The sequence below is a fragment of the Delphinus delphis genome, chromosome 1, assembly GCF_949987515.2.
Source record: "Delphinus delphis chromosome 1, mDelDel1.2, whole genome shotgun sequence".
Lineage (NCBI taxonomy): Eukaryota > Metazoa > Chordata > Mammalia > Artiodactyla > Delphinidae > Delphinus > Delphinus delphis.
In genome coordinates, this window is record NC_082683.1 from 144,127,565 (window position 1) to 144,142,850 (window position 15,286).

At 39.5% G+C, this 15,286-nt stretch overlaps 1 protein-coding gene across 2 annotated transcripts in view; it reads right to left on the minus strand.

Annotated features, from left to right (window-relative positions):
• Window positions 1-5,739: 5,739 nt before the first annotated feature.
• The window catches only part of FLVCR1 (FLVCR choline and heme transporter 1), a 38,034-nt gene continuing 28,487 nt past the window's right edge, over window positions 5,740-15,286 (minus strand). Inside the window, exons 6-11 of one of the 2 annotated variants that reach the window (XM_059994980.1) lie at window positions 14,617-14,727; window positions 13,922-14,027; window positions 13,589-13,700; window positions 8,810-8,877; window positions 8,569-8,644; window positions 5,740-8,145 (exon numbers count right to left, since the gene is read on the minus strand). In XM_059994980.1, the coding sequence (XP_059850963.1) occupies window positions 8,570-8,644; window positions 8,810-8,877; window positions 13,589-13,700; window positions 13,922-14,027; window positions 14,617-14,727 (472 nt within the window). In that variant the 3' untranslated portion in view covers window positions 5,740-8,145; window position 8,569. Of the gene's footprint in view, window positions 8,146-8,568; window positions 8,645-8,698; window positions 8,878-13,588; window positions 13,701-13,921; window positions 14,028-14,616; window positions 14,728-15,286 lie in introns of those variants that run through there. The other variant, XM_059994969.1, reaches the window with a different exon arrangement.

Genomic DNA, 15,286 nt, shown 5'->3' on the forward strand with positions numbered 1-15,286 from the left:
TGAGATGTGTGGCCCGATCTTGAGTGACATTTTTCACTTGACTTGGCTGAGTACCAGGCAGCACGCTGTGGGCAGAAACTACTCGCGTGGGGCCTGTGAGAAACCATTCTATTTCAGAGCAAACCTCCATCACCAAAAGCAGCACACTGTAGACAAGCCATTGAGAAGTGATGTGAGGAGAGCACTGTTTGTGAACAGCTGCAAATTCTATGTATCAAGGAAGCCCTTTACCTTTGGGGATGTCAGGAAGGACTTCCTGGGCAACTCAGGATTTCTTCACCAACAGGCCACATGCACCTGGGAGAGAAGTCGAATAGTGGAACTGGGGCTTCCCTGGTGGCGCAGTGGTTGAGAGTCCGCCTGCCGATGCGGGGAACACGGGTTCGTGCCCCGGTCTGGGAAGATCCCACGTGCCGCGGAGCGGCTGGGCCCATGAGCCGTGGCCGCTGAGCCTGCGTGTCCGGAGCCTGTGCTCCGCAGTGGGAGAGGCCACAACAGGGAGAGGCCCGCGTACCGCAAAAAAACAAACAAACAAAAATAGTGGAACTGAGCGTGAGGCTCCCTTTCCAAGGGGAAAAAAATCATTATAAATGGGGAGTCTGCCCAGAAACTTTCAGTGGCAAACACACTTGTTCAGCACCAGAGAGTCCTCACTAGAGGAAGATGTTACACGTGCAGCGAATGTGGGAAATCATTTAGCAAAAGCTCCCATCTCATTAGACATGAGAGAGTTCACACTGGAGAAAGGCCTTATGAGTGCAGTGAATGTGGGAAATCCTTTAGCCAAAGCTCTAACCTCATCACACATCGGAGAGTTCACATTGAGAAAAGGCCTTACAATTTGGGGAATATGCTGAATTCTTTACCTACAGTTCCAGTCTCTTCAACCACTAGACTGTTCACACTGGATCAAGGCCTTGTTAATGCAATGAATATGATAAGGCCATTAGCCCAAGGTTTTGACTCTGGAACCGCAGATTTCAGAAGGAAAAAAACATCTTACATGTGCAGGGATGTACAATTTCCTTTTTCAGTATATCCACACTTGAGATCCCTCCTTGTGGTACCATCTGAATTGAACCTCATACATCCAAACATCTGCAGACATCCCAGGCATGTGGGAGCTGCACTGTACTTTTTAACCTGCCCAGGCCCCTTGCCAGATTTCTGTCACTGCCAGTTTCTGTGGCCAAGCCATTTCACCTCTCCCACCTGGCAGGTACTCACAGTGCACAGCATTGACCCACCACAGTGTGTTCAGGAAAAGAAACCTTGGTTTTTCCCATTCACAGGAGGGACTGTGAGAATCCTGAGCACTCACTCCTTTCTCATGTTTTTGATGAGTTAAGTCACTGACCTGACCCATTTTTGGCCCAAAGGACTCTGCTTGTGACTTGCAAAAATGGACGACCTTATTCAGGGATATTGTTGGCCTCACATTAACTCCTATGATAGGATTTTCTAGCCATCAAGTCACCAATCCAGGAGTAGCTTCCCTCCCATTGCTCTGGTTTGTGCAATTATAAAGGTCTCACTGTTTAAGCCACATTAAATCTTGAGGTTCCATTCACTGTATGGGATGATTTGAAAACAGTTGGGTTCTGCTAACGTAAAGGAGTGATCAGCTTTTGTTGGGAATCCCATGCTTTGTGTGCCTCAAGGGCACAGTATGATAGCAGATATACCTCTCTCCATTTTGGCCTTGTTTGCATTATGGCCCAAGGCTTCCAAGGGAAGCCTGAGTGCCATATTTTCTTGGTTCAGAGGTCAGCCTGGGGAAGGAGCAATTGTTGTGACAACCTTCGTTGCTTCTGAGAGTAACATAAAATTATTGTCTTGTTCACAGGGGATATTGCCTTGAGCTCAGCATTAGTGAGGAAAATATTCTCCTAGGTCCTTCAGTAGAGCCATGTGCCCTTATGTGCAGAATTCTGTAGCATAGCACCACTGGTTGTAAGATTATAGGGGGAATGATAATTGTTACAGAAAACATTGGATTAATAGTGGGAGGAGGACACTATTACAAGCTGGCTGGAATGTGCCTCATTTAAAGGGGCATCCACAATGACAATGTTCCAGTCATTGTGGCTGTGAAGGATGAGCATGTATAGAAATTCTCAGATCTCCTGAATTGTGAAGCTTGTATAGCAGAGGACATTACAAGAGAAAATAATCCGAAGGTTTTGTGGATTTCTGTAGCCTCTGTGGGCTATCCTCCTCAAGGCCATTTCTGTGCAGACAGAAAAATGAGAATAGAGAGAGGGGCTATCTTTTCATCGAGTAATGGACTTTGTGACCCAGACAATATTCTTGTTGAATCAGGTGAGAACAGTCTTCATTGCTTATATATATATATATATATATGTTTTTGTTTGTTTGTTTTGTTTTTGCGGTACGCAGTCCTCTCACTGTTGTGGCCTCTCCCGCTGCGGAGCACAGGCTCCGGACGCGCAGGCTCAGCGGCCATAGCTCACGGGCCCAGCCGCTCCGCGGCACGTGGGATCTTCCCGGACAGGGGCACGAACCCGTGTCCCCTGCATCGGCAGGCGGACTCTCAACCACTGCGCCACATGGGAAGCCCTGCTTATTTATATTTTTGACCACTGAGGCAAGGTGACCCTCCCAGGGGGTGTGGCACAAAGTGGTGATGTCAATATAGGGGATTTTACAAAAACAGTAAGAAATCCAGATTTTTATTTTGGATAATATTTTTAAGCTTTAATAAGGTATAAATACATGCAATAAAATGCACATGGTTAAAATAAAAAAATATGTTAAAAAAGAAAAAAAAAGAAATGTGCTACTTACCTATATATCTTTGCCTGCTGTGGAAAATGAGAATGGTATTTTTTTTCTGAAAGGAAGTCTTTTTTTCCACTGAAAATCTAAATGTAATTTTAGCGCTTTTCAATAGGATCTAAAAAAGGGCTTAGATTTTGAAGTCTCTGTTTATTATAGGGTAACTAATAAAACTACCCAGTTCTGCCTTTCTTTCTCACAGACTCTTCTGTCTCCAATGATTCTCCTTTCTTCTGTCTCCTTATTAGACACCTTTGATCCTTGACCCCCTCTTACTCTCCACTCTTCCTTTTTTCTCACACTGTCAATCATTGATTGAAAGCCAATCTCTTTTCTAGAACAGTGGTTCTCAAAGTGCGGTTGGCAGAAACTTGGGAGTCCCCAAGACCCTTTACAGGGAATCCATGTCAAAATTCTTGTAATAATAATAATACAAAGAAGTTACTTGCATTTTTTACTGGGTGACATTTGCAAAAAGCGGTAACTGGTAAAACTGCTGGCATCTTAGCCCGAATAGGGCTGTGGCACCAAACTGTACTACTGGTGGCCACTGGATCCTTCACCACCACGCATCTGCAGTTTAAAAAAAGTCAGTTTCGCCTAAGAATATCCTCAGTGAAGGAGTAAGAGCTATTGAATCCCGATCCTTGGGTATATGACTTTTTAATATTTTGTGATGACATGGAAAGTATGCATAACACACCCTGCCACACACCAGAGTATGAAGGTTGTTTCGCAGAAAAGCACTTGTACAGTTATTTGAGTTGCAAGCTGAACTAGAGCCTTATTTTCACAGAAAATCATTTTCACTTGAAAGAACGATTGACATAAATTACGGTTACCTAGACTTGGGCATTTAGTAGATATTTTCTCAAGAGACAATGAAGCGAGTCACTTCAAGAAACAACTGACAGAATATTTTTGCCAATGATAAGAATCAAGTTTTCAAACTAAAATTAGTGTTTTGGAAATCCTGCCTCTGCCAAAACAAGGTTCAGAAGACTTGTATGAACTTGACTGCTTCCCAATACGTGAAAGACTTTCTGATGAGATCAGAGGTGATCTGTCTGGCATCATATAATGAAATATATCAGTATTTGGAAGAGCTGCATAATTCAGTGAAATCCTATTTTCCAAATGTCAATGCATAATATTACAAAATCATGCATGGTTATAGATCTCTTTAAACAAGAAGACAGACCATTAGATTTTAATGTAACAAAGTTTCAGATTCCACATAGCAACTAACTTTTAAGACACTACCAGTTCGAATTTTGGTATAGTATTAAAGAATATCCACAAGTACCTGAAAAGACTAGTACGTTTCCCTTTCCAGCTCCAGATACCTGCAAAGCTTTCCTTCAAACATGTCAATATAGCGTATCTTTACAGATTGAACCCAGGATCTAAGAACCCAGCTGTCTTCTATAAAGCCAGACATTAAAGTTTTGCATTCTTTAAACATTTAAAAGAGTCACTCTTCTCACCACCTTTATTTTGGGAAATAGTTATTTTCATAAAGATGTAATTCATGTTAAGATATAATGAAGTTATTTTTAAATGAATAAAGTAGTTTTGTTTTAGTTTCTAATATGATACATATTGATTTTTAAGTGTAAAAGAATTTTGAGATCAAAACCTTTGGGAGTCACTGCCCTAGACCAATCTTTCATCTGGCCTCCAGTCTCTATTACAGTTTCCTTAATAGACACTAACCCATTTATTAGTACACAAGACTAGCTTCGGGAGGATTTGGAGTGGGCAGCACCCTGCCCGGTTTGATTTGAATGGTGCAGGCCATCACTTCCCTTCTCCCCAAATATCTTCTCTGTTGACCCTCCACAGGACTTCAGATTTTCCTCATTGGTATTCTTTTGATATGTCACTTGAATGTCTCTCTTCAAATTTAAATACATGTAAGTGGTAGTCGTTGCTAGTTACCAGTCATTAATGTATTAGAATAATGCCCCTTTTTAAAAAAGAAAAATCTTTTGGCTGCACTGCGTGGCATGTGGGATCTTATTCCCCGACCAGGGATCGAAACTGCACCCCCTGCATTGGAAGTGTGGAGTCTTAACCACTAGACTGCCAGGGAGGTCCCAATACCCAACTTTTGAGTGTTGACTATGTCAAGCTTAATTCTAAACACTTTTCATGTATTATCTCACTTAATCTTATGAAGAATGAACATTTATCCTATCCTATTTTCAACAAATAAACTTGTAGATTGATATTATTACATTAATCAGCAAGGCCTTGAGGAACAGTGACACATACTCTAGGATATAAGGTCCCATACAGGCACATGCTACCAGGAGAAAAAGGCAGAGAACAGTCTGGAGCTTAGATGTAGTGTCCATGATGGCTCATGGCGGGCCACCCATCTGGCCAATGAGAGGCAGGCACCAAAGTAAGGGGAAGAGATTGAGCCCTGGCTACTTTGCTGGTTCAGCCCTGAACCTGATCTGGACCCTGACCCTGGTGGGCTTTGTTACCTTGTACAGTTAAGTCCCCTACATACAAACCTTCAAGTTGCGAACTTTCAAAGATGCGAATGTGCATTTGCATGTCCAATCACGTGCTTTTGTGCACCTTACTGTACAGTACTATATAGAGTACAGTAGTATAGCGTATTTACTTCAAGCCTAGGATGTCTGGAAGCAAGCGTGAAAGCAGCAGGGATGTAGCTGGTACTACTGCTAAGAAGCGCCAAGCAATAACAATAGAAACAAAAGTGAAAATAACTTTGTTGGACTTACAAACAAATTGGACTTAGGGATGAGCTCTGGGAAGAGAACTCGTTCATATGTAGGGGACTTACTGTATTCCACAAACCACCTCTCTCCCTTGGCCCATTCTGAAATGTTATAATCCCTTTCCATTCCCCATGTGTACTAAAACATCATAACTTAAAAAGAAAAAAGCCACACAAAATTAGCCTTAAAAAAATAAATTTATCTCAAGTCTGAAATAACTGAAGAACAAGAATACAGCTAAATAGTACAAAAAGCAAAAATCAGAACATGAAAAATGACTTAAGACCGACAGGCATTCTTCTGGCAATACTCTATGTTTACACATATTTTTAAAACACATTTTTAAAGACATTTCTCCAACATTCACAAAAGGCAAAAGCTATATTTGCAACATTTATAAATACAAGAGCTTTTGAAAGCATCCAGTTTCTTTCTAAAATCACTTGATTAAAATTTACACAAGTGATAGTTACCAACTCCATATTCCAAAGCTACGACATAGAATTACATGACATTCTTGTTTGATGTATTACAGACAAATTTAATTCAAAATACAGAAAAATTATCAATTCATTTTGTGTTTTGTCACATCATATTTCATTCTTTTTCTAATCAACAAGGAAAAATACATATGACATATATGTATATATGCTTTTTAGAAATAAAATATTCCAACTTTTATCTGTAATTTATTCAAACCTCAGGAACTTGACAAGTATATGATTATTTGAAATAACATTGACTGTTTAAAAGTAAAAACAATTATTTAGAGGAGGTACCTTAAAATATATTTTTGGCCATAAAATCTGTGACGTAAATATCTAAGGAAGTTAATGATTCAGCATATTCTGCCTGAGCTATCACCAACTGAACAAAAAGGCTAAAAACAGATTTGATTTTATTTTTTAAAAATTTTGTCATGCATATTTTTTAAATTAATTTATTTTTGGCTGTGTTAAGTCTCGTTGCTGCGTGAGGGCTTTCTCTAGTTGTGGTGAGCAGGGGCTACTGTTCGTTGTGGTGCACAGGCTTCTCATTGTGGTGGCTTCTCTTGTTGCAGACACAGGCTCTAGGTGCATGGGTTTCAGTAGTTGTGGCTCGCGGGCTCAGTAGTTGCAGCTCGCGGGCTCTAGAGCACAGGCTCAGTATTTGTGGTGCACGGGCTTAGACGCTCCACAGGATGTGGGATCTTCCCGGACCAGGGCTTGAACCCATGTCCCCTGCCTTGGCAGGCGGATTCTTAAACACTGTGCCACCAGGGGAGTTCTAAAAACAGATTTTAAGTTCCCTGTATCTACAAGGTAACAACCACAGTTGTTTATTCAACTGTCCAGGGAATTTTTCTACAGCTAGATTTAAGTTCCTGTGGTACAATGATTTGGTCTATCCCCCCATGAGTGCATTTAAAATTCAAAAAAGATCTCTGAGATCAAATTTTACACATTCATTATACAGATGAGGAAAGTGCTGCCTGATTTACAGGGAAACTAGAAACAGATCCAGGACATAGACCTGAAGTTCCTGATTCCCAGCTAAGTTCTTCTGGTAACACGTTCTCCAAGGTAAGATTCCACATAATTTACTGTCGTTTGGTTACAGAGAATGTTATAATTTCAGTATAAAGCGATGCATATAGTACACCCAAATCAGAATTGCTAATTCACTTCAAGGATATTCAAGGGAATACCTGATTGGCTTTTTGTGTTTCTGTGGACATAATATAAATATTATGGCTGTTTAAATGCCATTACTCTAAAGATATTCCCTATCAGCTTAGAGAGCCAGGACATGAACAACATTGAGATTCTCACTGTAAACAAAACGCAGTGGTAGGCACTGTGGAAATGCATTTGGTCCTATTCTCCTTACCCTGAGCATGTAAAAGAGCAGATGTTCCAACAGTTTGGAGCCTATGCACATTCTGTGGTGAAGAAAAGAATCCACTCCCCCAACACACTGAGGGAGCACAGACCTGGGCACAGGATTCCTCAAAGAATGATAAAGATTCCATAAAGAATGATTTTCTGAATTAGAACAGACAGCATTTCAAGAGGTCTCCACTAAATGGGAATACCTAGGCTACCTGAAGTTATTACAGAGTTCCTTATCTCAGGAATCTTCAAGGCAAAAGTATAAGGTGTGATACAAAAAATCATGAAAAAGCCAGTAACACATAGGATGAAATTTTCTTACTAGAAAGTTATATATTGAAGAAAAAAAGAGTAAAAAAAGGTAGTGGATACAAAACTACTCTATATCAAGTTGGAGTGGAAAAATATAGTGTTAGCATTCTTACGATGAATGGGAAGGCAGCACAAAGAAGAACTCAAGGTAATGAGTCTGTCTGAGCTACTTCTTCGCTTAATGAGAACATATGCCTAAGACCAAAGTTATGGGTTCCGTCTGCACACAGAAAAGTTTTTATGGTCACTGACAGTACCTGTTACAAAGTATTTTCTAACAAGAATGTAAGAAATGGGAAAAATCTTAAGAGGTCATCTGGAAGTCTCATCCCAATAGTGTCATTTGGTGGGTTAGAAGTGTCATATTCGTAGACTGTATTCACACTGAGGGGGCTTGGACAGCTGGTCTGAACAATGGAAAGGGAGATAATTAGGAATACGTTGTACACTTGGTTCCACTGCATAGTTTTATATAAAAAAATTGCATGTACTCCTATGTGACCTGAAGGGATTGGACCTCCATATGATCATTTTAGAAAGCCTTCTAAGCTTCCATTTTCTACAAAAAGAACATTCACTTTTAAAAACCAAATGTCAAGAAGCTTACTTTTAGGTCAATAATATAAGATGGGACACTCATTAGATAAATGGTAGTGTTAAAATGAGGTAAACAAAAGTATTTTAAGCAAAATATTGCTTAAATTAACAAATAAGAACAGTAACTGAATACAGGAGTCATACAATAATTTTCAAGTAAGTGTCCATTCCCCACAACCTATAAACTAAGCTTTATTACTCAATTATCACATGATATTAACTTTTCCTTTCACCTCAAATTGCTGATTCTGATTGCTTGGACATCAGAATAGTTTTTGATTCTTCATCTGTGGGGCTATCAACTGGTACCTGTAGAAAGAATAAGAGGATAAAAAATTTACAGTACGTATCTGGCATATGCCATTATGACAGAGCCACAGGAATTAAAAAAACAGCTGATGGGGCAGACGGGTTTATACTCACTCTAGGCACACATTTCCCAATAGTATAATCATAAAAATATTCACTACTTACAGCTTTAATATCGCCATTTGTAATTCCTTTATTTATATTGTGTCTTTTCAGATCGGACTTGATTAATGCTGCAAACAGAGAAGCATCAATGGAGTTACCGTAGAGTATGTATAAATATACTTTTTTCTAAGCAGTACAAAATCTTTTTTGATACTGTCAAATTTAGCACTCTACAGTACCATAATATGCCATAACATTCTTGTAGCCTGAAAAAATAACAGTATCTCTCTAAGCCATTAACTTAATTAGCAAGTCATTCATTAGTGAACAAATACAGGATGCTAAGAACCAAGACACAAAGATGAAAAGCACCATTCTTTCCCTAAAGGACACTCCAGGCTAGGGAAACACTGACATGCAAACAATTATAACACTGTATAACAACTCCAATAATGCAGGCATGCACAGTGTAGCGGAAGTGTGGGGAAAAAAATGCCTATGTCAGAAGGAAATCAGGAAAGGCTTACCAGAGGAGATATGTTTGAACTGAAACTTGAAAAATGAGTTGGAACTTGTCAAGCAGATAAGAGGAGAGGGGAAGGCATTCTAGGCAGGCGGAAACCAGTACATGCCAAAAGACCAGGACAGGAAGAGTACAGCCTATTCTTGGCACTAGAGGTAGTTTGGGATCATTGGAACATCAAGTACAAGAGGCAGGTGGCAAGATGGGAGGCTGGGTTGGCAGGATGACATTGCGTCTGAGTAGAGGAGGACATGATCAGGTCTGTGCGTTAGGGAACTCAGTCTGGCAGCTGTGCGGGGGATGTCATCAGCAACAAGGCTAGAGGCAGGAAGGCAAGTCAAGAGGCTTTCATCCTGCCGAGAGGTGGGAAAGCCTGCATGTGTGAGAAATGGTGATATAAGGACAGGTTTCAGAGATATTTTAGAATCAAACCAATAAGACTCAGTGGTTTGAGGGACTTCCCTGGTGGTCCAGTGGTAAAGAATCGCCTTCCAATGCAGGGGACACTGGTTCGATCCCTGGTCGGGGAACTAAGATCCCACATGCCGCGGGGCAACTAAGCCCGCATGCCAGAACTACTAAGCTCGTGCGCCTCAATGAGAGAGCCCGCGTGCCGCAAACTACAGAACCCACATGCTCTGGAGCCTGTGCGCCACAACTAGAGAAGAGAAAACCCGCACGCCACAACTAGAGAGAAGCCCAGCGCCGCAACGAAGAGCCCGCATGCCTCAGCAAAAGCCCTGCGTGCCTCAAATAAGACCCAACGCAGCCAAAAAATAAATAAGTAAATAATATTTTTTAAAAAAAGACTCAGTGGTTTGATAGGATATGAAAAATGGGGATTAGGGAGGGGGAAGTGGGTGACTTGCTTGGGCAATTGAATGGATGGAGGTCCTAGTTATTGAAACTGAAAATACAAGACGAATTGGTGTGCTTGGGAAGGTGGTGAGTTCAGTTCTGCATAGGTTGAGTATAAAATCCCATGGGACATCCAGGTCCAGAGATAAATAGATGATTAGACATATTGGTCTGAAATGTAAAAGCGATCAGGGTCTGGAGGTACAGATTAATGTGGTAGTTAAGGCCACAGACTGCAAAAAGAGAGTGTAAAACAAGAAAAGATAAAAGTTTGTGGGTAGTTAACTAATCTAATCAGTCATAAAGCAAAGTCTGAAAGGTGAAAGTAAAATCAGTCTTAAAAATTAGACTAATGCTTCTTTAGAAATCCACACTGCCCCTTAGAATTCTGTTCCATTACTGATACCAATATTTTAGAAATTCAGATATTTACACTGAACTAATTGGACATATGTAAAATGGCCTTTCTGAATGCATTTAAATGATTTTAAAGTGATGTTGTATAACAAGCTCATATTTACAAGCAGCTTGATATTAAAACGGCATGCTTTAAATTGCAGCAATGATCGATATCGGCTGATCCGTTCGACACTGTTGTATAATCCACCAAATCAAAGAGGCTACTTAGGGGGAAACTGTGGATTTCTTTACCATTAATATTAATCATAGAATTTAGAAACACTGTGAAGTGTTTAGAAACTTTTTTTAATGGACATAAATGGGCTAAGGAGCCTATATAATAGACTTTACAGAGAGCTGTCAATACTGGAAAAGCAGAATGCACTGCATTTAAATGGTAATTCCCCTGTCAAAACAAGATCTGCCAACAATTCTCAAAAAAATGTAAAAAGAAAAGGTACCACCTTCACCACACCTCAGGAATTTCCCAGCCTTCTTTCCTCTGTTTAAACAAATAACTACTGGATATAAATCCATCATCTCTCTCCAGTAAAACATTCAACATATGAGAGACATTAATTAGCATTTTTAGGTGGCAAAAGTATCAATGTAAAACTAATTTTAAAGATCTTTTTTTCACTTCTTAATTAATTTTCTGTACTTCACCTGTTTGAATGAACATTTATGAATCTTACTATAAGATAATGTGAAAAGAGAACACAAAACTGTTCCCTTTTTTGGTGCAACAGAAACACTCTATTTGATAGCTAGGTGTTACTTCCCTGGAAATTAAGAATAAATATGGAATTATTTATGACAGATCAGTAGTTAAGACAGTTAATGTATTAAATTACATACATTCAGTTACAGAACATTCAGTTTTGTACGCTTTGTTTTACTAACTGAAGAGAATAAGAAGAAAACACTTCCGTGGTAGGATGTTTTTCTTTGAGGAAATGGTACATTTAGTCCCTTTGAGTGTAATGAATGAATGATAGTGACCTTAGGTGGTTGTGTATTTCCAAAATAAGTGCTTATCACTGGTAAGCATTTATCATATTGGGGGTTTCAAAAAGAATGATCAGGTATTCAAACGAATATAAAAAGAAGCCTTGATTCATATCTTTCTGCTAGATTCTATCCTTGAATCAAGTTATAGCAGATCAAAAAAATAATCCCTCTTCAAGTCTCCATGGTTTCTGTCTCTCATGTTGACAAGGGGACTCTGAAAGAAATTAACAAAGTGAAATAACAGTTGAGGCCAACATGGGCCTGGAAGCACTACTGGATATAAATCTTGCTTTTTTTTTTTTGGCCACGCCCCACAGCTTGTGGGATCTGTGCTCCCTAACCAGAGATCGAACCCGGGCCCCGGCAGTGAAAGCTCAGAGTCCTAACCACTGGACTGCAAGGGAATTCCCTATAAATCTTGCTCCGAAATTCATCCTTACACCCGTGTGCCTGGACAAACTATGGATAAAAGTTCTTTTACATGCTCTTTTTCTGGAGATCGGGCACTCTATTCTCTTTCCTGCCCATGTCTATTCTGACTAAACCTAAGAAGAACTGGCAAATAATTCCACACACTATTTCCACCACCACCATTTGACTTCGTCCCATGGTTACCACATTATAACAGCCTGGGACTTCCCTGGCGATCCAGTGGTTAAGACTTCGCCTTCCAATGCAAGGGGTGTGGGTTCGATCCGTGGTTGGGGAGCTAAGATCCCACATGCCTCGCAGCCAAAAAAACAAAACATAAAACAGAAGCAAAAATTCCATAAAGACTTTAAAAATGCTCCACATCAAAAAAATCTTAAGGGGACTTCCCTGGAAGTCCAGTGGTTGAGAATCTGCCTTCTAATGCAGGGGACATGAGTTTGATCCCTGGTAAGGGAACTAAGATCCCACATGCCACAGGGCAACTAGGTCCATGTGCCGCAACTACTGAGCACACAAGCCACGGGCCACAACTAGAGAGAAGCCAGTGTGCTGCAACAAAGAGCCTGCACGCCACAGCGGAGGATCCCACATGCCACACAACTAAGACCCGACGCAGCCAAAAAAAAAAAAAAATCTTAAGAAAAAAAAAAGCAGGGCTTCCCTGGTGGCGCTGTGGTTGAGAGTCCGCCTGCCGACGCAGGGGACACGGGTTCGTGCCCCCGTCTGGGAGGATCCCACATGCCGCGGAGCGGCTATGCCCGTGAGGCGTGGCCACTGAGCCTGCGCGGAGCCTGTACTCCGCAATGGGAGAGGCCACAGCAGTGAGAGGCCCTCGTACACCCAAAAAAAAAAAAAAAGCAGCCTATGTGATACATGATCAGGCATGTCCTAGGTGCCAGACACTATACTAGGAGCTCTTCATCAACCATCTCAGTTAATCCTCACAGCAACCCCCTAAGGCAGCCTTTTTTTGTTATTGTTTATTTTTTATTCGTTGCTCTAGGGAGTACACTGTGCATCTTTAATTTATCACAATCTTCTTAGACTTTATATAGAATTACTTCAAGAAAGATGTAGAAATCTTGCAATAGTATAGTTGCATTTCCCCCTTTCTTTTTGCTATTTTTACCATATTTATATTACATCTATATACATTTTTTTGAGATACAATTCACATATCATAACATTTACCCCTTTAATGTATACAATACAGTGTTTTTAAAATTATATTCAAAAAATTGTATAACCATCATAAAGCAGGCTTTTAATACCCTATTATATAAATGAGAAAGGGAGGATGTGAGAGGTTGAGTAACTTTTCAAAGTCACACAGCTAGTGAGCAGCAGAATCACAACTTGAGGCCAGGTCTGTCCATTCCAGGCCTTTACTGACACTTGTTACAATGGTTTTATTTTCTATGCATAGTAATTGCATTGAATTTGAAACCCGAAAAATGAATTCATAGATTCATCTCCTTGAAGGGAAACAATAATATCCTGCTTTTTATCTCATTTTTTCCTTGAGTTCTGTCAAGCCTTGAGAAGCAATATAAATGAAAATTAAATATAAAGACAACATGACACGAGTACTTTGGCAGGCAAATTCCCTAATTTACCTGTTAAAATGATGCCTACAAACATCCAAACACAGAGGAAGATGTTCCCTCCCGTAGGACTATAGTCTGATGTGAGCTTTCCTTGTGCCAATGTGAATAAAATTCCAAATATCTAAAATAAAGTAAGAGAAATATTTTTATTGTTTGCTTCTTTAAAACAAATATAATGTTTTCCCCAGAACTTTTCTTAACTATTTTATTCAAATGATTTGGCTTCTAGAAACATGCATTGAAAGGTAGAATTTTTAAAACAAAAACTATGGTCAAACTCATTATCCACTAGACTATTTGGTAAACTAATGGTCTCAGATTTAAGAGAAATCAGAGGTTTACCTGTGCAGCAGCATTAAGAAGACCAGATGAAGTACCTTCAGACTCAGGGTAAGTGATTTCAACAGCAAATTCAAAACCCAAGGGGAGGTAACCAGTCATGAAGAAACTAAGAAAATAAATCCAAAATCACAGAAAGAATCATTAAAAGGACAATATCACATATTGATGCAATTGCTTAACTTCTCAGACCTATTCTAATTACCAAGTAAGTGAATGTTTTGAGGTTGGTATGTGAAAGGAAGGCACTATGATGATTCACCAATTAACCCAAGGACATGAGAACTGAGAAGCAAAACCATGAACTAGGAAGCAAAACAGTTTCTAATTTTTTTTCCTGAGAAAAATTTACCCCTAGTTTTCTAAGTCAGTTGTCTTTCTAGCCAAGTAAAGTTACTTGGATTAAGTAAGGCTTATCCATTTTTCACCTACAGTATAGCAAAAAAATAATTTTAAGCTAATTTTTTATAGTTGTAAAGAACTACACATTGACGTGCACAAGACAGATTTTTAAAGTTTAAAATATTAAAGAACTTTTGAGCAATTATACTCCAACAAAGACGTTAAACAAATAAAAATAAAAAAATAAAATATTAAAGAACTTTTGGATGAACTTAAAAAAGTTAAAAACCACCGTAGTGGTACTTCAGAATTATAACAGCATGCTATCATTCCTCCTAAATACATGTGATGCTTACCCAAGCAACCCTCCAGTGACAAACACGATGATAATGTGTCCAAGGTTTAGTGTGAAAGTAAATATAACCATTCCAACAAAAGACAAAATGTAAACTGTCAAAGTAGTATGTCTAAAACAAAAACAACAAAATTGTTAGTAATTTGTCCGATTTTCTTAGGCATATAAAAATCATGTCTAGCTATGCTCTGTCCATACGGTAATAAATTGTTCAGATTTCAAGATTAACCCCTTCTTATCTATGGAAAATGTTTCCACCAAGGCATGGACTTGAAAGATTAAATTTAAGTTTCAACAGCAACAGACAACAAAACTCACATCATATCCAATGCTCAGACAAGAAGGAAAACTCATAAGGATAAAATCATTTTTGTGCCACCAAATGGGATAGTTCCCTATCCGTATTTCAAGATACAGATCAAATTCCGCCTCTTCCAAAATGCTTTTCCTAACCACTGCAGCTTACAAGATTCTCCTTTCTTCCAAACTCCCTAATCATTTTCTATCTACATAATTGGCACTTGACATCTATTTTAGTCTGTTATATTATTATTTAACTGTACATATGTGAACACCTTATCAGGAACACCTGATCCTAAGGACAGGGATCAAATATTACTTCCCATTGGGCTTCCCTGGTGGCGCAGTGGTTGAGAGTCCGCCTGCCGATG